Genomic DNA, 25,463 nt, shown 5'->3' on the forward strand with positions numbered 1-25,463 from the left:
GGTACTGAGTTTGATCCCCAGTATACACAGTCTACCTTTGGTCATCCTTGAGCAAGATGCCCCCACCCCAACCGGCTCCTCCGTGTGTCTGAGTTTTTTTGTATAAAATCCTCTGCAAAATCGAATCTACGGTCAACAGCAACAGCAGTTAGGTGTGTGGGAAATGTCTCTTCTGTTTATCCAAACTTCTGGATCTTGTTCCATAAAAGTACTGGTTATGTGTGTTTAGAGCCAACAGTCATTACCGCGGTAACTGATTGGCCATGTGAGGTTTGAAGAGGAAGTTTAAGGAAGCGGTAAACCCTAGACATTAACTGTAGCGTTAATCAGCCGTCTACACACACAAACAGAAATGCATCGCCTTGTGCACATCTCCTGTGTCCATCTCCACCCTGGTCTCTTGATGTGGTGTGTGGTTTTAGTGCAGATCCGGTCCTTCATCTGCATTCAGCACGACCAAATTGAAGAGAGATATAAAAGCGGCGGTCTGAGCCCCCGATCTCGAGGCGTGTCTCAGACGTGCCGGTGAAGTTGAGTCCTTGAGTCTATGAGAGCGACTTTGGCGTAGCTTCCCATTCTAAACAATATGATTTCCGCGCATGAATAAATCGGCTCTCAGTCTTCCCTCCGCTCTCACGCTGGGATTTCTTCTTTTTTTTTTTTTTTTTATTCGGAAGGGCACGTTTTTTTTTTCTTTCCCAAGCACAACACCAGTCTTGGCTAGCGAGTGATGCAACTCTTCTGACAGAGATGCAATCGGAAAGGAGTGGGCTGCGTTTCTAAAAGTCTCGTCTAAAGAAGCCTGCTCGCTCAGGCAGTACCTCAGACCTCTTTTTTTGTTTTTAGCGGCTGTTTAGAAAACCCAGAGCCTGGTTTGAAATGAGGGCAGGAAGCGACGGTGGTTGGTGTAAGCGTGAGGCCGCTGTGCTCACAAAATGTAAAGCAAGATCCAGCGAGAGAGGGTTGATGAAATCTGGCTCCTGTCGCTGGTCATGGGGCTGCTTTTTTTTTGGGGGGGGGGGGGGGGCTTTTGTTCATTATTTGTATCAACTTTAAAGTGGTATTTTTTCTCCTCACCTCAATCATGCTCAGTAGAGCGAGAGAGATGGACCAAGAGGGAGAGACAGGCAGATAGGCTGGGAAGTAGAGAGACAGGCAGTGAGAGAGAGATGGAGAGAGAGAGTGATACTTTCCACTAGAGTGGATTAAATCAGCATCAGCCTATTGGAGTTGATTACCTTGGTATATAAAAAAAGAGGAAGCCCAGTATCTTAATGGTACATATTTTCACCAGACAGCCCAGTTGCCTTTCATTTTGCAGCTAATACGTCTATTCTTATGAGTCATTTACTTCTTTAATTACCGTCGGCAGCAGATGCACAATGGTGTATTAATGTGAATGATTTTTTACTGCCTCTTTATCATACTGAGCCGGCGAGCTTGAAAAGCGTAATCGAGGTGGAAGAGTGCGAGCGTGAGGGAAACAATATTTAGTTGACAGCTCCTCTTGTACCGTGGCGCGGTGTTTATGAGTTTACACCGTGCTAACGCCGCCATAAACACTGAATCGGCCTAATAAGGGCAGACTGGCTGGCGACGGAAGTGCCCACAACAACAGGAGACAGTCGCCCACTTAGTGAAATGTGAGTTGTTTGCTATAACCTGATGCACTTGTGTGTTATGTTGGTGTGTGTGTGTGCGTGTGTGTTTCTGATTGGGTGTTAATGCAAGTTTGTGTGTGTTTGTGCGTGTGTGTGTGTGTGTGTCTGTGTTCGAGAGAGAAAGAAACGTTGTGTTTCCATATACGGACAGAGCTGTTTGCACCAAAGTGTGCGTGTGTGTGTATGTTTGTGTGTGCATTCCTTCCTTCCTCCTACTTTGCATATTGTGGCCCGACAAAAAGTGTATCGCAAGTGTTACCATATTTGCTGCCCACTTTAGTCGCTGCATGTGCAACTTTGACAATCCATGTCATTTGCATATGTGTGTGTGTGTTTTGTCTGCGGCCTGCTCTGTGTGTATTTTTTGATTCGCAGCCTTCTGAATAGGGGCCTTCTGTGACCATCTGTTGTTAAGCTGGCTAAGCAAGGCTGGAGAATCCAAACAAACGCACCGCACACAGCAAACAGGCTGTCAGGGGCCCGTGACAGGGGCCGACCTCACGGGGATCAGGCTGGGGTGGCTGGCGGTGTGGGGTGTAGAGAGGGTAGGTAAGGGAGTGTCTGAGGAGGAGGAGGAGGAGGAGGTGGTGGGGTTCTGTGTACCGGGCTCCAAGTGCTCACACCGCCTTGTTGGGGGGGATGCTGTTTACACTCCCCTCTGCTCCCTGCCTCCTGCCCCCTGGCCTCTCTGTCTTCAACTCTCCCCTCGCTCCCTCTGTTCCTTTCACTCTCTCGGTATCTCTCTATCTATCTCGTTCTTTTTGTCACTGTGTCTCTCACCCTCTGTGAGAGACACATTCCAGAAATACAACACAATATAAATAAAAATATGTATTTAGTGAAAAGTAAAACTATATTGGTATTGGTCGGGATTGGGGTGAGATATTGAAACTATTTCCTAGGACCATGCCACAGAATGACTGTCTTTACCCGTCTGTCTGTCTGTCTGTCTGTCTGTCCTGTCCTGTCCTTCTCTTCTTTTGTCTTCCTCATGAGTCATTCCTTCCCTGTACCTCTCGCCTCCTCTGTCTCTTAGTAGTGGTCGTACTCTGCCGTAAGCCTCTACCTCTCTGTCCATCTCCATGTTTAATAAGTTCCCTGCCCCCTTTGTTTTTCCTTTCTATCACTCTGTGCCCTTCTACCGCATACACCTAAATCACACCTTTCCTGCAGTGAAGGGATGACAAACAAAAGCAAGCACACATACACACGCACGTGAGCCTTATTGTCTAAATGTGTGTATTGGAAATGGTTGTCTCGTCATAAATATTAATAGAACAATTGAAAAGTGTGGTGAAAGTAAGGCAAACCCTAATGGTTAGGAGTGGATATAAAGCGTTGATTTATTTATGTATGCGGCGTGGATTAGTTTGGAAATCTAAACAGGGGCTGAGGAGTGTTGTCGCGGGTGCCTTTGCTAGTAATGCACCCGGTTTGAACACAGGGTTCTGCTTTCCATATGAAGTGGCTTTTTGGAAATGGCATTAATTACATACTTACTGGGGAGCCTGCCTTGTCCCTACTTTGCATTGCAGATATGTGTCTGTATCACAGATGGGGGAGGTGTGTGTGTGTGTGTGTGTGTGTGTATGTGTTTTTTGGGTGGAGGGGTAGGTCGGGGGTGTGAACAATTAATATTAACACGTGCAATCTCCCCCTTGCCTCCCCACTGACATGGCAAAGACCCCCTCTGCCCCGGTCTCAAACACTCCCGACGTGCATACATATGTATGCATTTAAATCGTTTTCATTTACATGCAAATTGCAATGATTCTATATTATTTATCTTCTATATTATTTACATTGCACCATGTCCAAAAACCAACACCACCCCCCCACTCGGCCCCGGTGCAGAACCCTGACCCTCCGACCGTCACGAGTGCCCTGGTGAAAGGTCTCACCACCACCGCTAACCCAAACCCTAACCCCCGAAGCTGTGGTTGTGTGACCGGTGACTCCGTGACCCAACGTTTTGCACACCAGCCAAGGTGACTTATGAAACATCTCATAGTCTGCTCACCCATAGTAAGACAGCAGGTTCTCCGGTTCAGGCAGTGGAGCACAGGGACCCCCAAAGGATAGCCCCCCCCCTCCCCCCGCCCCCTGTTTGAACAGTGGCAGGCGGACAATAAAGGTCAGGTGTGTGGAGGCGTGCGACCCCTCGCAGAAAGTCAAGGGCAACACCTTGGCATTTTGAGCTCCTCTTCTCCTCCCTCTTCTCCCGCTGCTTCTGGGGCCCGCTGAGGCTGGTCGTGGGGATGCCTGAGGGGCCCGAGTTGTGTGCCGAGCGGGACTACGTTAACAGCTAGCCTATTAGCCGTTGTTGTCGCTGGCTGTCTCCGAGCCCCGCTCTTGCCTCTAATAAACCTCTGGTAAACCCTGGTCACTGCTGGGTAAACACACACACACACACACACACACACACCCACACACACAGTCGTCAGTGGCCGCAGGGATGGCAATACACCTGTGCACACATCTTCCACCAATTAGGATTTGACTGCTGGAAAACCAATTCATATCCCGGGTGTTTCTCTAGGCCTGAGGTACGAGCAGCGGCATGGAGGGAGATATAAAGAATATGCACTGGACAGCAGTAGCTGCGCCTTCCTATCGACACTATCGACTTATTGTTGTCCTCAGATTAACTTCAGATGGTTGGCAACGAAGGCGACTTGACTATGAGGCTACATTCATTAACCACGAATTAACATTATGCAGTTATAAGCGTTAGGGTAAGTGTTAACCCTAGCCCTATTCAATTACGTATAAATCCATACCATAGTTAATATGAACACCATACCCAAGTTATCACAAACACAATTAGCAAATGATGACGAGACCCTTTTTATTGCATGAACTAATGTTAGTAAATGTTTAATAAATGTACTGTTGTAAAATGTTACCACGGCCTTTGAGTGAATTTGAAAAGATTTCGGATGAAGTTCAAATCCAGACTACCCATCTGAGGTCACAAACCTACGGCTATCGCTGAACACACTAAACCGACGGTACGGCGCTGTGTGCGTGCGCCCGCACTCCGAGCAGGTCCATTCCCCGTGACGGGCGGAGGGGAACAGCGAGGGACGGAGCGTGGAGCCGGATCGGCTGTGTACCGCCGCTCTGAGCAGGGATTTGTCAGACGCCCAGCGCTGGCTTTAGCAGCGGGGGAGCCCAAAGCCTGTAAATAATCCACATGTGCAAACTGCACTTAAAGACATCCAGTGCTCAGCGGCAAGGGTCCCTCATCCCGGCTTTACGGCCCCGAGACGGGGGGTCGGGCGCTCCTGCGATCCATTTGCTGCTAATATGCCGGGAGACCCGATGAGGATCGGGCTCCCGTTGTTTGTGAAGGCCGAGGATACCGCTGCTCGGTCTGTGCTGCTGATAAGAGTGTGTGAGGCGCCGGTGGGTGTATTTCAAATCAAGAGTCTCTGTGTGTGTGTGTGTGTGTGTGTGTGTGTGTGTGTGTGTGTGTGTTGTGTTTGCGCAACACTGCGAGTGTGTGCAGGTGTGCCTGGAACACCCCGGCCCCCTTAGAACCGTGATCCATCTTTGAACTGCACGTTTTCTTTTTAACTTTTTTTTTCGTGATCAATTACACCTTAAACGGCAGATGATTTTCCTGGGTTGTGTTGCCCCGGACAACAAGCTGGGCCCCCCCCCCCCCCCCCGATCATACAGCACTTCAGATTCCGCTGTCATCACGCACCCTTTTTAGGTCTAGAAGTGTCTACAGCTGCCTTTTGAACACACACTTCCATCCTACCGCCGGTACCTGTTCAGTATCGGATCAAAGGGAGATGCATTCCACCCGAGAGAAGAAGGGAGGGGAGGTGGGGGGAGGGAGGGAGAGAGAGGGAGAGGAAGGAGGAAAGAGAGAGTGAAACAGAGGGAGAGGAAAGAAGGGGAGAAAGAGGAAGAAAGAACGAGGGAGAGAGAGAAAGGAGGAGAGAGGGGGGGTGAAATAAAGAGATGGGAGCCTCAGAGCAGGGACAAGTGGGTGCTGTGTAAACATGACAGTGACATCTCACAATAGGTTATCCTGTGGTGACGCGAGGGCTCTCCAAGGCGATAGCGCTGTTTTAACTAGGCCACTGACGGCCTAGTTAAAACACAAACAGCACACGGCGGCGTAGCGGAGCCCAGAGCAGGCCCCCGCGACGCAGGTCCCTCAAGCTCGCTCGTCCTCTCTCTCTTTTCATTATTTTTAATGACAACTCCTTTGAGTCATCTTTTGCTGGGAATTGTCTTATTTTCGAGCCTTTTATTTAAATAAACCACGGCGTGTAGTGCCCTAACATATGCGCTAAATGTCATTGGGTTTGTTGTGTGTGGTGTGTGCGCGTGTGTTTGTGTGTGTGTTTTCTGGTGCCACCTCTCAAGGGCTATATTAATATATAAAAGTTATTATTTTAAGTGGCATGAAGAAAACAACATATGGGGACCTTCATCCTATTAAGACAGTTTGAAAGGTTTAGTCAAAGATTTTCTTATTTGTTTTTCGTAACCATTTAGATCAATGACTTATGTCTTGGCAAACAATAGTCCATGCCAGTTTGCCGCTGCCAGGCATTTGCACACCATGTCAGTGCGTCAGATAATCATATTTATTTAATTTATTTATGTTTATTGCTGACAAGAGGGAAGCCTTCCCAGAAATGCATCTGACTTTCTGGACTATCGTTTCCTGTTGACTCAACGCTCTTTGTTTCAACACTCGGTTGTACACACACACACACACACACACACACCCCCACACACACACACACACACACACACACACACACACACACACACACACACACACACACACACACACACACACACACACACACACACACACACACTGTGTGTGACACACACTGTGTCATGAGTTTCATGGCAAGGGAAAAGAGAACTATTTTGTTTATTCTGCTGTCATAGCCGCACCTTGGGTGGGGTAAAATACAAATAAGATCTCTTCATTCTGTTTCCTAATTTTCCCTACTAAGTCTCTTTTATTGTCTTTACTTTAAGAGTCATATGTTTAATTGGATGAAGGGTTGTACTACCGCTGACATTTACTCGTCTACTGGAACATATCTGTATTCAGTCCGTATTCCACGTAATGCCCAGCGAAATGTGTATTTTAATTTCTATCACCATAATGATGGGTATATTATAGTTCCCAGTATTAAAAATAGCAGCTCTGGAATCATATTGCTAATACCCGTATTTATAACACTGTAATTAGTGGACGCCCATTAAGTTGATGAAGAAATGCACTCTACTCGCCTGACAAGAAATGGCAGAACATTCTGAGCTTAGGGAACGACAGTGATCTCATTTAACTTGCATTTATCATGCAAAAAAAATAAAAAGATAATTTCTAAAGGGGTAATAATGACTATTGTGAGAGTGATTCATTGAACTTCAATACTTTTCGCCAAGTGGGAGGAAAAAAATATAGAATTGTTCCGGATAATTCCTAACGTCATGTGAGTGCAGCGTGAAGTGCCGAAGCCATGAGCCTCCTCAGGTAAAAGACTCTGTAGCGCTGTGTAGCAAATGAAGAACAGAAGAAGTTTAAATGATTCCTGGTCTCTTTCTACAATGGACTTGTAAGTTGATAAACACAGGTTTTCAGAAAATCCATTAATTAGTTGGATAAAAGCAAATGCTTGAGGACTAACTGTGTAAAAATACATACATTAATACATGAATTAATAAATACAGGCGTGAATCCTTAGATCAATGAATCAAAACGTCACACAAACGTATAGTGTTGGTATGCATATGTACGTAGGATCTCTACTTTCCACGTTAGTAGGCAGAGGTGTGTTTGTGGGCACATGCGTTTTTTACATGTGTTTTTGTTGTAGGGGGACTAGGGGGTGTCCCTCCACCAACAATCCACCGTTACTCTGAAAACATGAGTCATATCTCACCAAGTCCCGTAACATGTTAAAGGCGGAGAGACGGAAACATGAGAGAGAAAGATCGAGATAGAGAGACTACTGTGTGTAGCATACAATATGTATTGGGCTGGTAAACGTGGCCTCCATTTGGACCCGTGGTTCAATTTATGCCAAATGATGTCATCCTTCTGTTTGGAAATTTCCCCAAGAGAGAAAGAGAGTGAGAGAGAAATATAGCAAATATTGCAAAAAAAACATATTTTCCTCTTGGCCTTGTTAAATTGTTTTGGGGGCTCAAAGGGTCAAATTTGTTTTCCCACTCTCTCTCTCGCCCACTCCCTCTCTCCCTCTCTCCCTCTTCCTCTCTCCAACTGCTGGCTCTCGGACTTTCACCCTTCCTCAAGTTCCTTACTTTTCTGCTGTCCCACACTAATGTTCCCTTCATTCATGGAACCGTCCCTAACCCAGTCCTCTGCTCCCCTGATACCACCTAGACCCTGTTAGGACAGCTCCTCGCCGGACCTGACAGTACAGCCGGACATCCCTCTCTTCATTGGATAACTAACTCTGTGTGTGTGTGTGTGTGTGTGTGTGTGTGTGTGTATGTGTGTGTGTGTGTGTGTGTGTGTGAGAGAGGGAGAGAGAGAGATGGGCCATTGGACACTTTGTTTAGTTGTGGGAGTAATGGTGTGAGGGAGGTGGAAAGAATGAGGCCAGTTATTTATCCAGATGGTTTACTGGTGGAGGTGTGAGTGGCGGCCAGCTCGCTGTGGGAACACATAAGAGCTGCTTTCTTTTTTTTTTTTATTGTTGTTGCTTTTCTCGGTATCGCAGGCCAGTTTTCATGACCGCTGCTTCTTTTTCTGCTTCTGGCCGGCCTCTCTCTCTCTCCCCCCCCCCCCCTCTCTCTCTATTTATTGTCCTCCCGCTCTCTCTCTTTCTTTCTTATCCTTTCTCTCTTGCTTTTACTCTCGCTTCTCCTCTCTCTCCTGTCCTCCCTCCCGTCTCTCTCCCTCTCCCTCTTTCCCTCTTCCTCTCACTCCCTCTCACTCTCACTTTCTCCCATCTTCACTCCTCTCTCGTCTTCCCTTCTCTCCCTTGTCTTCCCTCTTTCTCTCTCTCTCACTCTCTCCCTCTCTCTCTCTCTCTCTCTCCTGTGCTGTTTGCTCTGGGATGGCATGCTTGATTATTTATCGTGAGGGAAGAGGGAGTAGCTGGAGCAACAAACATGTGACTCCACTGTATTTTGTTTTCCACTGAGAAGGCTGTGTCCTTTAACAGATATTCCAGGCAGCCGTGAAGCCCCTCTTTTGTTTGCTTTCTTTAGAGAAAAAAAGTACCAAACGAGAACAGGGAAAGAATAAAGGAAAATGAAGGTGGTGTTGGTGAGGTGCGGGTGGTGTTTACCGTGTGCTGGGCGTCTTTATATATATATATATTAATATAAAGTCTGCTGATGGGTGGATCCGTTGCAGGCAGGATCTGCTGTTCTGTAGGGGACAACTTATCGCCGACTGGATATTTTCTTTGGCCCCTCGGTGTTGTGTTTCCCTCTATCCGCGGTTTGTTTTGTCATCAGATCATTGTTCCTCTGGGTGCTCGAAGGAAGGAATTTATGTAAATGTGTTGGCGCGAAGGGAGGGGGCTGCAGAGAGGACCCAGGGCCTCTCGACTGTTTGTTATTTGTTTTATCTGTCTCGCGGAGATACAGCACACAGCCCTGTGGCGGGGAGGGGAGGGAGAGAGGGGATGGGGGGGGGAGAGGTCCATCCTCTATCCTCTGACATCATCATCACCACGCACCAGCGCTCACCATGGGAACCAAATACACAAACAACAAACACCCAAAAAACGTTGAAAAAAGATCTGTCCGCTGGCTATAACTTGTTGCTTAAAACACCCCTTGACTTTCTCCTCCCCCCCCTCAGGCTCTCCAGGTGGCACGACAGATCCTCATGCACCAACAGCACCAACAACAGCACCCACCGCACCAGCAACAACAACAACAACAACAGCCGCAGCAGCATCTACACCCGCAGCAGCAGCTGAACGCCGGACGCAAGTCGCCGCTGGCCAATGAGAAGCAGCCCGGTCTACAGGTAGGGGGCCCACCGCAATGCTGACAGCCCACAATGACGTCATCCAAAGTCATGTGCGCGCACACACACACACGAGAGCTTGTGCTCTGTTCTGTCAGGTATGCGATGTACGTGCTTACAACAGCACGCTGCGAGCACACAAACAGGAAATGGAGAGTGACAGTGCGACAGTTGCACAGTATGTGATCTGGTGCGGGCAGAGGCACAGTTGGTTGGAGCGCAGACACAGACGGCAGGTTCAGAGGATGTGTGTCTGTGTATGCACAATTGAATGTGTCAATTGTGTGTGATAAAACCCGTACCAGAAGACGACTTGTTTTTGTGTGTGTGTGTGTGATCAGGAGAGGGGAAGTTCACTAGTGGGCCTGTGGAGATCCCCCCCCCCCCCTCCCCCCCCCCCCCCCCCCCCCCACACACACACACACTCTCAGTTAAAGTTCCAGAGAAGAGCAGCAACAGGAGGAGCTGTTGAGTAGTGGGGTGTTAGGGAGGTGGGGGGAGTCACTGTGTGTGTGTGTGTGTGTGTGTGTGTGTGTGTGCTGGTATTCATCACGTTGTGGGGACATCAATCTGTAAACACAGTCACGTCATGGGGACCTCTTGCGGTGTGGGGACAAAAAAGCAGGTCCCCTAAAGGATAACCCTTTACAATGAATACAGGAACTATTTCTAAAGGTGCCTGTGTGGTTTTTAGCCATGGCCCATAACTCACGTTTACTGGTAGGTGTGTGAGTGTTTGGGAGGGTGCCAAGTTGCGCCCCTAAAGGTTTGCTGCTGTAAGTGCACTCACTGCGCCAAACACAGATTCCAAATATGGTTGGGTACCGCCCACTTCCAAGTAGGTACGAACACCAGGAATCGCCCACTCATTTGGAAGGATCCAACGGTATATTCAATTTAGAGGGGAGAAGGACCGGATGTATAACAAATTAATGAAATGGAATCGCCCATTGATGGCGATTGCGAATCCTTCTTCACGTTGTTTAATATCCTTCCAAATAAATAGTCATAAAATACGTTTTACAAGTCCACAAAAACACAAAACCCGTCAAGAATGCAGTTTGAGTAACGCCTTTTTAAAATATATTGTTTATTCCGTGGCTACTTCACGGTGGTTAAAACGACAAGAAGACCAAGTCCCGCGCTTGCCTCATTACGTAATTTCCTGTCCACTACGTGCAGACAGGTGCCTGACTGTATGTTCGCTGGTCTGCCAAATCGCTTGCAGCTCATTAAGGATTAATACGACGATTTAACGAGATTATGACAGAAGAACTTTTTCTAAGGAGCAAAGGGGAAACACACGGTAGGTACTTTGGCATGACAAACCAGTATTACGAGTGTTTATCCGTCAAATTAACCCATATTAGTTAGCTAACCCTTGTTAAATGGCATCCAGCTGCAGCCCCGGAGCCGGGGCCTGTGGTGGGGAAACGGGACCTGTGGTGTGGGACAACTCGGGTTTTTTTCGACGTTTTTGCGTCACAGTCGGCCCTTAGCTGCCCCAGTTGAGTTTTTCAACGTTCACTTTTGGCGTTTTAAGCTAAAAATGGAAAATGTCTTGATTCCTCGAGCTGATACACCACCGGCCCTGCTCCAAGGCTGCAGCTGGATGCTACTCTACTACTACTACTGAGAGGTTAATTGTACTCTAAAGGACAATTCCGGTATTTTGAACAATGAGCCCCTGTTCTGGTTTGTCTAGGATGAAATAGTGGTTGAAACCGACATTTTGACTAGGGTATTCGGCTCATTATAGAATCGCCCCTGCCGAGTGTTTAATGATGTTCCAAATCACGCACAGTGGTTGTAGTCTTTTCGCTCGGTTGTCCGTATCAACAATAGGGCTAGAACCGAGCGAAAAGACTACAACCAGCCTCCTCTTCCGTTACCGGCCAACGAGCAATGAGTCTTCCAACAGCAATCAATGGGATTTACAAAATGCGATAAATGTGCACTAAAACACGACAGAAAATGTATTTCGCTGCGATACTCATGATTTGGAACGTCACCGAACACCACTCACCACTATGTTCGAAATACCGGAATTGTCCTTTAAGGATTAGAAACGTTACCCATCAGAACTATTTTACTGTTTTTCCAACCAGCTACTGCCAGTCGCATTGTGATTTAATTAATTGTAAAACCGCGTGTAGGTGTGAGTAGGGGTAGAGAGGATCTCCCCTACTAAACTAATTTAACTTTTTTTTTAAATGTCCCTACAGTTTGAAATGGCTCCACGCATCAGTCCCCTTAATGATGCCAGAAAGCATGTAATTGCAAAGACGGACAAAACGTGCATGTTAGATGTGCAGTACATCAATGCATTGAAAGGTAAGGTGTTACATGTGGGGATTTCTGTTATTAATTGCTAACATATACAATATTTATCGGATGAATAATTATGCACTAAACTAAAACTGACCTCAATAGATGGCAGCAGTTTTTACATGCAATCGGTTATGTCAAATCAGCTGCCATCTATTGTCAGTTTTTGTGTTATCCATCCTTTATATAAAATATGTGCATATGGAAAACATGTTACGGTTAACGCTTTAAAACCAGAATGGACCTGCTTTCTTATTGAAGATCCCATGTCATGCTACTTTATGAATGCCTTTATATAGCTGTTAGTGGACCCGTAATACAGTACTCAAGAAATTCATCCTTGGTGCAGAATTACAGCCACTACGAGCTAGTCTCACAATGAGCTTTCCATAAATGTGTCGTTTTTAGAGGCGGGTCAAGGGTTGGCTTGCGGCCACGGTACCATGCACTAGTGTTAACAGTGGATGTATCGCAATGGCGAGGCGCACACAGCTTTAGGCAGTGTTCTTTAAATATTCTAGAACATTCCGAGTGCTCAGGTGGGAGTCCTGGAGCTCTACAACATAAATAATATCATATTAAACATAGATATCTATCACATAATATATTATCACGGCCAAAAGCTGTGTGCGCCTCCAGACGATATTATTAATCTCAAACGACTGCGTCGGGTTCTTCGACGTCTCTGGTTCTTCCACTTCCACATCAATCTGAAGTAGACTGAACCGCGACATGGAGGAGAAAGCGATTACCCACCATTGTTGACCGAGATTGTCTCCTGCCGAAGCTTGCTGCTGAGGCACCACCGCCGGCAGCGGTGGTGAGACAATCGGCGGGAGACAATCTTGGGCAACAATCCCTTTCTTCTGTGTCGCGGTTCATGTAGGCCTACTTCAGGGAGGCAAAGCCAAAGTTTCATTCCCTCAATTCCTTCTCAACCATGGCTGAGATAAGCCCCTCTACGAGTTTCGTAGTGGAAACACCAGAGACGTCAGAGAACCCGACAGTCTAGTCTTTTCACCAAATGCAAGCTTGCCTTTATTGTGTGGCGTGTTATGCGCCATAACACTTAACAGCAGAACGGTTATCCAAATAACAAAGAAGTGTACAACACTTGCGTTAGTGTGTATTCACACACACACACATGTGGTGCTTGCACGGTCGTAGCTCAATGTTTCATTGGGGGGCCAAATTCTCTGGGCAGGCAAAGCAGAGAAAGAGGAGGTAACCTGGCCCCTTATGACGACATATCGGGCCAAACTCCAAATCGGTGCGTCTGAGCTTTGTTTTTTCAAAGGCAGAGCAGGATACCTAGTGCTCGTTTTACGACATTTCCAGCTACTGGGGGACCATAGGCAGGCTAGGCTTACTCAAATATTAGAAAACCTGATAAAGTGAAATTTTCATGCCGTGGGACCTTTTAATGTGAATTTTTTTTTATACAGGACGTGGTGTATTTTCAAAGGGCTCAATTTCCCAAGGAGATTTCGTTCTTGAATATAGGGGAGACAGGATTTCTGATGTTGAAGCCCAGAAAAGGAGGCGCAGATACGACCAATCATGTGCATTTATTTTCATGTTTAAGTGGAGAGGGAAAACATGGTGGTAAGTATTTAAGTTGCACCTAAACTATACTCTATACTATAATTAAGGTGAGGCTCTGATTTTGTGGTATACATTGTCTGTTAAATATGACTGAAGTTGACAGTCGTTAACTGATTGAGTCATGTGGTCCTGCATTGTAACTATATTTGTCAGGAGTCAGTATACTAGCAATTATTTTTCAATGAACTTGAAGATGACATTTACTTGATGTTTTTCCCCTTTCCTCATGTTTCATCTTTTTAGTATCGATGCCACCAGAGATGATGGATCACTTGGGCGCCTGGTTAACGATGAACACAGGCGTCCAAACTGTAAAATGAAAAATATTGATGTAAATGGTAGCCCACATCTTTGTTTGTTTGCCCTTATGGACATAAAACGAGGAGAAGAAATTTCATACGATTACGGAGGTGAAGACTGCCCATGGAGAACAGAAGTAAGTGGCGCAATTACAGTTTACATAATGTATCAAATGACTATTTAAATATGTTTAACTCATTTGTTTATTCCTACTTGAGTAAACATACAAGTGGCTTAAGTATCAAATCCACGATTTGTCCCCCAAGTAAAATACCAACAGGAGCAAACAATACGAGCACAAAAGTTACGTCATCCAACAGATTTTTTTCCATGGCAGTCATCAAACTTATTGCGTATTATACAGTGACGTCAAATTATGGTGCTTTCATGTTGTAAATGATTGTCATTGTGAAATGTATGTCTTGCAGACGACCACAGTTGGCGCAAATGCACTGCTGGTGGAAGATTTGCATCCTGTTGTCCTGGCAAATACTGAAGTGGATGATGCTACTCATCCAAACATCACTCAAAAGGTATATTCATGTTTACCACTTCAAATGTTGTTATTCTCTCTCATAGGCTTGCTTTTTTAGTTGTATTTAAAGGTAGCGACAATAGGAAATATAAGATGTATGGTAGTGGGATATTTAAAATATATATTAACCTTCTGAGGGTCTCTCTTTCTTGGTTTATTTCTCTATTCTGGACACTCACAACCCCACAACAAGCCTTTTATTTAGTGTTTAGCTAGAAGCTTAGGTGAAACATTTGAGACAACTGGTACCCACAAGGAATATTGCAATGTGTTTGAAATGTCCCCACAAAGCCTGTTATTAAAGAAGTGTGAACGCAGAGAGCTGGGATGGGCAGGAACATATATTTTTACTATGTAAAGTTGTTTTTCTCTGCGGCCTGGTGTATATCTTCATGCATCTCATCCAAGAGATTGTCGGAATCAGTCGTCAATCTTAATCATGTTTTACAGTGTGGAAATCAAATGTACATGTTTTCTGTTTTTAGATTGTAAAATATTCATTGTTAAATGTGTCTTTTTACAGATGACCAAAGTTGGAGACAATGCCATGCTGGAAGGGGCCTTGAATCCTGTCCAGTCAAATACCGAAGTGGATGATGCTACTCATCCAAAACTCACTCAACAGGTACATTCATGTTTATCACTTCAAATGTAATTATAGTCTCTCACAGCCTTGCTTTTTTAGTTTTTGTGTTTAACCCATTTGTACCAGCTGTTGCGCCGCCCAGCTGCCGGTACAAATGGGTTAAAGCTAGCCAAAATAGGAAAGGAAGAATATTTTGGTGTTCTGAATTAAATGAATACAGCCAAACAGTTTAATGTAATGCCACTATAAGATGTATGGTAGTGGGATATTCAAAAGATATTTTAACCTTCAGAGGGACCTTTTTTTCTTGGTTAATTATCACTCTATTCTGGACCCTCACGACGTCCCCACAACACACCTTTTAGTTAGTGTTTGGCTAGAAGCTTGGGTGAGACATTAGAGACAACTGGTCCCCACATGGAACATTAACATTGTGTTTGAAATGTCCCCACAACACGCCTTTTTATTTAGTGTTTGGCCAGAAGCTTGGGTGAGACAACTGGTCCCCACATGGAACATTAACATTGTGTTTGAAATGTCCCCACAACACGCCTTTTAGTTAGTGTTTGGCTAGAAGCTTGGGTGAGACATTGGAGACGTGTTCCGTATGTCTTCAGATTGTAAAATATTCATTGTTAAATGTGGTGTTTTTTTTTTTTTTTTTTTTTTTACAGTTGACTGAAGTTTGAGACAATGCCCTGCTAGAAGGGGAGTCGAATCCTGTCCTGTCAAATACCAAATTGGAGGATGCTACTCATCCAAAAATCACTCAACAGGTACATTCATGTTTATCACTTCAAATGTAATTATAGTCTCTCACAGCCTTGCTTTTTTAGTTTTTGTGTTTAACCCATTTGTACCAGCTGTTGCGCCGCCCAGCTGCCGGTACAAATGGGTTAAAGCTAGCCAAAATAGGAAAGGAAGAATATTTTGGTGTTCTGAATTAAATGAATACAGCCAAACAGTTTAATGTAATGCCACTATAAGATGTATGGTAGTGGGATATTCAAAAGATATTTTAACCTTCAGAGGGACCTTTTTTTCTTGGTTAATTATCACTCTATTCTGGACCCTCACGACGTCCCCACAACACACCTTTTAGTTAGTGTTTGGCTAGAAGCTTGGGTGAGACATTAGAGACAACTGGTCCCCACATGGAACATTAACATTGTGTTTGAAATGTCCCCACAACACGCCATTTAGTTAGTGTTTGGCTAGAAGCTTGGGTGAGACATTGGAGAAAACTGGTCCCCACAAGGAACATTACAATGTGTTTGAAATGTCCCCACAAAGCCTGTTATCAAAGAAGTGTGAACGCAGACAGAACTGGGCTGGGCCGGAACAAATATTTTGAATATGAATGTATAGTTGTTTTTCTATGCAGCCTGGTGTATATCGGCATGCATCTCATCCAAAAGTTTTTGTCGGAATCAGTAGTCAATCTTAATCATGTCTTACAGTGTGGACATCAAATTGACATGTTCCGTATGTCTTCAGATTGTAAAATATTCATTGTTAAATGTGTTTTTTTTTTTTTTTTACAGTTGACCAAAGTTGGAGACAATGCCCTGCTGGAAGGGCACTCGAACCCTGTCCTTTCAAATACCGAAGTGGATGATGCTACTCATCCAAAACTCACTCAACAGGTACATTCATGTTTATCACTTCAAATGTAATTATAGTCTCTCATAGCCTTGCTTTTTTAGTTTTTGTGTTTAAAGCTAGCCAAAATTGGAAAGGAAGAATATTTTGGTGTTCTGAATTAAATGAATACAGCCAAACAGTTTAATGTAATGCCACTATAAGATGTATGGTAGTGGGATATTCAAAAGATATTTTAACCTTCAGAGGGACCTTTTATTCTTGGTTAATTATCACTCTATTCTGGACCCTCACGACGTCCCCACAACACACCTTTTAGTTAGTGTTTGGCTAGAAGCTTGGGTGAGACATTAGAGACAGCTGGTCCCCACATGGAACATTAACATTGTGTTTGAAATGTCCCCACAACACGCCTTTTTATTTAGTGTTTGGCCAGAAGCTTGGGTGAGACAACTGGTCCCCACATGGAACATTAACATTGTGTTTGAAATGTCCCCACAACACGCCTTTTAGTTAGTGTTTGGCTAGAAGCTTGGGTGAGACATTGGAGACGTGTTCCGTATGTCTTCAGATTGTAAAATATTCATTGTTAAATGTGGTGTTTTTTTTGTTTGTTTTTTTTTACAGTTGACTGAAGTTGGAGACAATGCCCTGCTAGAAGGGGAGTCGAATCCTGTCCTGTCAAATACCAAATTGGAGGATGCTACTCATCCAAAAATCACTCAACAGGTACATTCATGTTTATCACTTCAAATGTAATTATAGTCTCTGACAGCCTTGCTTTTTTAGTTTTTGTGTTTAACCCATTTGTACCAGCTGTTGCGCCGCCCAGCTGCCGGTACAAATGGGTTAAAGCTAGCCAAAATAGGAAAGGAAGAATATTTTGGTGTTCTGAATTAAATGAATACAGCCAAACAGTTTAATGTAATGCCACTATAAGATGTATGGTAGTGGGATATTCAAAAGATATTTTAACCTTCAGAGGGACCTTTTTTTCTTGGTTAATTATCACTCTATTCTGGACCCTCACGACGTCCCCACAACACACCTTTTAGTTAGTGTTTGGCTAGAAGCTTGGGTGAGACATTAGAGACAACTGGTCCCCACATGGAACATTAACATTGTGTTTGAAATGTCCCCACAACACCCCTTTTATTTAGTGTTTGGCCAGAAAAACGTGGTCGCCCGGTTCCAATTCTTCTGACTCCCAAAATGCTTTGTGCACTAGAACTGCTTGTTAAGCAGAGGGAGGCTTGTGGTGTTCTCAAAGACAATTGTCACATGTTTTCAAGACCAGAAGCCATGACACATTTTCGTGGTTCAGACTGCATCCGTGGCTTTGCAAAAGTCTGTGGTGCGAAGTGTCCCAAGTCACTGACCTCGACAAGACTAAGAAAGCATGCTGCTACTCTTTCAACTGTGCTGAACATGACGGACACAGAAATGGACCAGTTGGCCAACTTTCTAGGCCATGATATTAGAATACACCGGGAATACTATAGACTACCTGAGAAAACCCTGCAACTCGCCAAGATCAGCAAACTTTTAATGGCACTTGAGCAAGGAAGATTAGCTGAATTTCATGGAAAGAACTTGGATCAAATTGGGATAGAACCAGATGGTAGGTCTTTTTTTTTGTGTGTGTTTTGATATCAATGGTAACGCTATGGTAATGCTAACTTTGTATGAATTCCACAGAAAAGGTTCTTGAAAGTGAAGACGAAAGCATACATGGAGCAAACAGTTCATCTACTGTTGATGGTATGTAATGTCAGTTGTAAGTGTCATTTGGGGACATGGAATAACTATTTGGGAATTGAAAGCTAAAATCATGCTAAGAAACTAACATAATCCATGGTGTACCTTAATCAAACGTAAGTCCTCAAACTCTTGACTGTATGGTCTGCTTAGGTAAAGTTGGCACTTGGTTATTTCTAACCCATCAACAACTTTAATGAGTGAATGCACTTGTTTAGACTAAATACAACAAGCATTCCTCTGAAAAATGACATCAATTGGGTTTTGTCAGCAAGCTATAATATATATAAAGTATGTGTCTTTCTGGTAATGTTGAATTTTGATTATTTTCCATAAAACATCAGCAGAAGTGACTCCTCATACCGAGAGCCCTGAAATGCCACCAACTAAGAAACGCAGCCAACGGCCGTTGGTTGAAATGCTGGAAGAAGTCGGTGCTATGAGGCCTTCCTCCCAAGGTGAATTTTTATACCGCAACCTCTGATAAACAACTTGTCACAAAGGAGTTATCAAACTTGTCTTACTTGTTTACCTATGTAACTGTTAATCTGTTAATGGTATGTACTTTCAGACTTGGGGGCATGTTGTGGGATGAATTGTCATTAATGTATTTTCATAGCATATGCATATCATTGGCGGATTTATGGAATATGTTTGGAAATTGAAAGCTAAGATGACACAAATAATCGAACATAATCCAGGGCATACTTAAATCATACATAACTCCTTAAATAACCTTAACTGTATGGCCTCCTCAGGTAAAGTTGACCTCGAGTCGGTTGGCACTTGGTTCTTTGTGATGGCAGTTTGTTGTGCACCTATTTTTCCTCATCAACAACTTTAATGATTGAATGTACTTTCACTAATAAAACAAAAAACATTCATGCAAAAAGGACATCAATTGGGTATTGTCAGCATTCTATAGTTCATGTAAAGTATGTCTTTCTGATAATGTTGAATTTTGATTATTTTTTATAAAACCATCAACAGAAGAGACTCTCCTTCACACCGAGAGCCCTGAAATGCCACCAACCAAGAAACGCAGACAACAGCCGTTGGTTGAAATGCCGGAAGAAGTCAGCGCTATGAGGCCTTCCTCTCAAGGTGACCTCTTTACACAGTTCTACATTTTCTATGAGACATGTCTACTAGACTATTTTGCTCAATCTCTCTAGCAGCCTTGCAACAAACTCCTGCAAACACAGGATCAAAAATGTTAAAAAGAACATGATAAATTACAAATTCACGTTTTCATGAATGTATAAACAGATTGCACAATTTATTTTTATTCCTTTTATCTGTTCCTTTTCCCCAGTTTTATTTCAGCTGAGTTCAAGTGGCAGAATGCACTAATCAATGTTTGACTGAAAATGTTATTTTATCCATAAGTATAGTGCACAGAAGTTTACTTTCTGCTTTACTGTAGATGCTGGCTTATTCTGTTTACCAAATTCCAGCACACATTCCTAACCCTTTGAATTACAAAGGGTTTTTTCTGCCCACTTTAAGGTAAGGCTGCAAAGAAGAAAAAACCCTGGCAGCCGACGGAGGTCCAGGCAGTCGAGAGGCACATGACTCGCTTCATCACCTCTTGCATTGTACCTGGGAAGAGTGATTGCGAGAAATGTTTAAGGGCTGAACCAGAAGCACTACAGAACCGGGATTGGCAGAACCTTAAATTCTACATTCATAACCGAATTCAGTCCCGCAAAAAGAGTTCCAATGAAAATAGTTTATATGTCCACGTAATTGAAACGTGATTCTGACAGAAGTTGATTTATTATAGATGTCAATTTCAGGTAGTAGTTCAGTTCAGTACTATCATTTTTTTAACAATTGACATTTCATATATAATTGTATTATGTGTGTGTGTATGTATGTATGTGTATGTATGTGTGTATGTATATATCCACGTTATTGAAAGAAGTTGAATTATTATAGATTCAGGTAGTAGTTCAGTACTATCATTTTTTTAACAATTGACATTTCATATATAATTGTATTATGTGTGTGTATATGTGTGTGTATGTATGTGTGTATGTATGTGTATGTATATATCCACGTTATTGAAAGAAGTTGAATTATTATAGATTCAGGTAGTAGTTCAGTACTATCATTTTGCTCTGAAAGGCCAAAGTGGGCATAATTTTAAAAGAATATGGGGACGTTTCTACCATGATTCTGTGTATTTCCAGATGTTTCGTATCCAACAAGTTTTGTTGAAGGGACAATAAAAGCCAAAAATTAGTGACCTCAATAAAAGTTTTTTACTTTTGCAATTTAAATGCATGATTCATGTCTTTGAATTCAAGAGGTAGTTAGTTGTAGAATTGTTACTTAGATTAAGGTGATTGACTAGAACTAGTTCGGTGATTATGGTTGATATTCTAAGATGGAAATTAAATGGCTGTGACTGAGCATTTAAAAAATTAGAAGGCTTTGACTTGCTGCTATCCAGTTTCTATCCTCTCTCAATCCTTTGTACTAGGTGAATAGATACTTACTACTTCACCCATAAATGTTAATTTAATTCTCATTGTTATTCCTAGGAATATCAAACTTAATCTGCAATGTTGATTGATTTTATCAAGTGTTGATGTACTGTCTTAATACTACTTGGTTTTAGATTACCAAATGCAGTAATATGGATATAGATGTGGAATTTGCCATTTCAATATAATGATGTACTTATTGTTGCAAGGTCCCCACGAATCACATAGGAATTTGTGTGAATTATGCAAAATATATGTAAATGAAGTCCCCATCAGCCATGTTTACTCGATTTTACAAAGTCCCCATTAAGCATGGTCAAATCACTACTTCATCAATTCAACAATTTGAAGATGTGTATAAGCTTACATTGCAGTTGTAATTATACCAGATTTTTTACATACCCGTAGAACCTTTAGAAAGGGTGGTCCCCGCAATTGATGTCAAGAACATTGGTCCCCATCAAACATGGAAACCAGTATGTGTGTGTGTGTGTGTGTGTGTGTGTGTGTGTGTGTGTGTGTGTGTGTGTGTGTGTGTGTGTGTGGAGGGAAGGGAAATGGCACAGTAAGGAGAGCGAGAGAGACATACTTCCAGAGAGAGAGAGAGAGTGAACACAGGGCCTGTGAAGCACAGTGGTGGCCAAGTGTCTGTCTGGGTCGCATCAATGGTAGGCAGGACAAACCTTCCACCGGGACCGACCACCGTTTTGAACGGGGCGAGCATCCGATTGTGTCGTGAGTGTGTCTCAGTACGCTTGCGTTGGTTCCAGAGCAGAGCTGACTGACGGAGCGATGCCTATCTCCGTTTGAACAAGGGGGGGGTTGTTTGTTTCCCTGTGAAATTGCAAACGACTTTGGGGCATATTTGCTCATTAATGCGGATGCTCTGTTGTCCCTATATATATACATAGAGATGTGTATGTGTGTGACCATGTGTGTGTGTGTGTAACATTTAATACCACCCCCCCCCCCCCCCCCCCCCCCATCCTCCCTCGCACACACACATTGGGGAGCTGTTTTAATGAGCTGCGAGGCCTTATGTCAGGTAGGGAGAGGACCTCTTTGTTGTGCAGATGTCTCCAGATCGGCTCTAGAGAATGAAAAATGACTGCACTGACCTTTCGGTCTGTGTGCATATTTGTCAGGATTCAAATAAGTTGAAAGGGATCAAGCTAAGCAGTCGTCCTCTTCCCCCCCCCCCCCCCCCTCCGTCCTACCGGGATCGGGGAGTTGTGCAGCGGAGGTCAATAGAGAGAGAGACGGAGAGATGGGGGAAGGCTTCCTCGTAGGTGCCCCTGGTTGTTGGTACCCGGTGAAGTACTACGACCAGCTCCTGGTTAGACAAAGGGCCCTTGATTAATATTCTAATTTATTAATGTATACGAAACCCCCGGCCAAGCTGTCACTCAGAGAGAGAGAGAGAGAGAGAGAGAGAGAGAGAGAGAGAGAGAGAGAGAGAGAGAGAGAGAGAGAGAGAGAGAGAGAGAGAGAGAGAGAGAGAGAGGTGTGAAGGCACCATGTCTTCGACCTTATCTTTTCTTCTTCCCCAGCCAGGTCCTGTGAAGGCAGGCAGGGTGTTCTCTATTGCCTTGGCATGTTGTGCCAATAGAGCTGACTGTACTGGGTGGTGCTGTGATCAAACTGGGTGTGCTTGGGTGGAACCTTGGAAATCACAGGTCAAGACTAGACAACTAGTTTGTTTGTGTTTTTGCTATGACGCCATTCAGTTTGGACAGACACACAGAGAAACATGTATTCTCGCATGCACATGCAGAAACGCATTCATGAAGTCGATGCATAAACAGGAATCTTGTGGGTTTGTGTGAGAGTGTCTTTCCTACTTCTGTTGTAGTTCATTTCTTCTTGTGGTCTTTTGATAATGCAATTGCACCCCACTCCCTCCACTAACCACACCTCCCCAGTCCTGTCCTCTCTCCCTCTAGCTCACTCTCTCACCATCTTATTTTAATCACTCTTTCTTGCTTAGTTTATATTCTCTCTCTCTCTCTTTCTCTCTCTCTCTCTCTCTCTCTCTCTCTCTCTCTCTCTCTCTCTCTCTCTCTCTCTCTCTCTCTCTCTCAAATACACATTTGGGTCTAATGAATCCAGTTGCGCAGGGGGCCGAACCATCAAAAGTCCCGATAATATGCGAGCGTGGGGTGTACAGACCCCCCTGTCCCTGTTAGAAACCCATCTGATCTTCTTATCTTATTCTGTTTCCTGTTTTTTTTTTTTTCAAATGAGCTCTACTCATTTGAGGATCAGAACCAGCACTGTGTTTTTTCCATCGACTCTCCTCCCACAAAACCTCCCTCTCACCTTTTTAAATAAAACAGTTAAAGCATGACACATTAATGGAACCAAAAAGACTTGAGGAGAAGGAGGTGACTGTACTGATAGGAGAGGGAGGGGAGGGGACGATCCCTGATCAGCATGAAACGGTTCTTTGGTTTTAATATTTCCAAAAGGGCGCTAGGCTCCCCTCCCTCTCTCTTTTATAGATGCTTCTGGAAGATGTCTCTGCCGTACACGCGTGGCCCCTGGCGGCATTTAATCAGACACCGATACACAAACAGCTGTGTCACGCGGGCGCACTCCCAAGCAGCTAAACATACTTGACTGGTCAAAAAGCCAGCAAATTAACATTGATAAAATGACACGAGTAATTAAAAAAAGGGGGGGGGGGGGGGATCCTTGCAGTTTTCTACCTTCTCTTTTTTTTCTTTCTTCTCACACCTCACAGTGCATTGGAGAGCCAGCGACTCCCACCCCGCTAATTACCATTATCAGCAGAATGGCGGGGCTTGACTCATTAGTTCCATGTGCATTTAATTAGCGGCAGCTGAAATTGGATTTAACTTATTACTTTTTCATGGATCACTTTCTTGTCATCACTTCAAATTGGATTGCAGCCCCAGGTAACTCATTATGCCAGCCGCGGGATCAGGACTGGAGAAATAGGTAATTAGGAACAACACCGTCCGTCCCTCGCTGTCGCCCCCCTCCCCGTCGCCGTGGTAGACCGGCGTTCTGGGTTGAGGGGGGGGGGGGGTTGTTTGCGGTGGAGCCCTGGTTAACTATATCGTGCTGCAAGGCATCTTGGGTAGATGGCGTGCAGGGTGAAGGGTGGGATCTGAGCGGGGGGAGACGTTTTGTCAACATGCCTCTGTCTCTGCGGGGTAGAGACAGAATACCCAGATCAGGTGTGTTGTGTTGTCCAGCAGGGGGCCGGTTGTGTTTAACTTTGGCCTCCATTAGTCATGTCACTGGTACCGGGGGGAGGTGTGGAGACAAGCCAGGGGGGGTTCGCCGAGTGTGCACGTAGACTGTGGTGCGGGCGATGAAGGGTTTGGTTGAGGTCGGATCTGTGATCTTAGACCAAATGTTGGTTTGATTTAGGTCTAACAGGGACTACATCTGATCTTCGGTGGACCTATGTGTGATATAGATCTGAGGTATGATCTTGGTTCGAAATAGGTCTGAACCAGATCTGGTGTAGGACTAATCTAGGACTGATTGTGGTCTAATCCAGGTCTAGATCTAGTCTAGGTCTGATTGGTGTATTTTGTTCAACAGAACATACAGCAGGTACAGAAGTGTGTTCCTCAACCAACCAACCTGCTATAGAAGACAAAGGTATTGAAGATGTTCTTGCCAATGCTTGTCATGACTTTATTTCATGACATTTAGTTTTTTTTCTTTTTGAGTCAATTGTGCTTGTTTGTAGAAACATTTGACCCCTTCTTTGGTTTTCTTTGTGAGTGTTGCTAAAGAAGCGTTTTCTCTTCCTTTTGTGTTTACGTCAACTTGAAATCCAGGACAACCTTGTGAGCATGAATGGGCAGGCCAGGAAAATAATGTCCTCCCTGTTTGCCTGATAAAAGCAGGGTATGCTCTACCAACGCCTCCTATAGATAGAACACTACACAATACACATACACACGCAAACACACATACAATTTTTTGCAGATTATCTATATTTCATACATTAACCATTCCTGACATTTCCAGGTCTAGAAGGTATATGGCGGTATTTGTGTAAAATAAATGCATTCAAGCTGGGCTTCTGGTGATAGAAGTCATTGATGCATGTATGCTTTTGTCTAGCCTACGATGCTTTGTGGCTCATAAGCGATTTTCTACTTAGACAACGCTTGTTGGTTTAAATAAGTTTGCACCATAGAATAAGGAATAGATAGAAAACGATCGTCTGTCCTCAATCAATGTTCTTCCAAATATTGAGAGCTCAAGGATGTCTGCATAGCTTTCACTAATGTACACATATGGAAAATCAGTTTAACCTGTGTGATATACAGTCGATGTGTATTACATTCACACAGTAGCTTCAATGGCCATGCAGTTTTGATCTGCTTTTCACTGTTGTAGAGCTAGCGGGATATACTTGTAAACAGAGATTTTAATTTTCACACATTTTGAAATGTGACACATATCCGAGTTAATCACATTTTAGTCAGGCTATTGTTTAGTGCAGGGTACTTTGTAGTTTGCCTGTTGTGCAGAAACACTGACCAAACCATGTCTCTATAGAGTGCTGTTGCCTGACCGTCTACTGGGCAGGTACTCACCGATACTCATA

General features: G+C 44.0%; 1 protein-coding gene and 1 long non-coding RNA gene across 4 annotated transcripts in view; both read left to right on the plus strand.

Moving 5' to 3' along the window:
- foxp1b (forkhead box P1b) overlaps nucleotides 1-25,463 on the plus strand; it is a 174,930-nt gene that overhangs the window by 92,425 nt on the left and 57,042 nt on the right. For all 3 annotated transcript variants that reach the window (XM_079748013.1, XM_079748015.1, XM_079748014.1), the window contains exon 6: nucleotides 9,490-9,660. In XM_079748013.1, the coding sequence (XP_079604139.1) occupies nucleotides 9,490-9,660 (171 nt within the window). The remainder of the gene's footprint in view (nucleotides 1-9,489; nucleotides 9,661-25,463) is intronic.
- Nucleotides 18,126-20,181, plus strand: LOC307084315. The gene is made up of 5 exons (XR_013812306.1): nucleotides 18,126-18,237; nucleotides 18,315-18,377; nucleotides 18,722-18,832; nucleotides 19,365-19,478; nucleotides 19,884-20,181. It is a non-coding gene; the product is annotated as an uncharacterized lncRNA (long non-coding RNA).

Source organism: Pollachius pollachius (assembly GCF_949987615.1).
Source record: "Pollachius pollachius genome assembly, chromosome: 12".
Taxonomy (NCBI): Eukaryota; Metazoa; Chordata; class Actinopteri; order Gadiformes; family Gadidae; genus Pollachius; species Pollachius pollachius.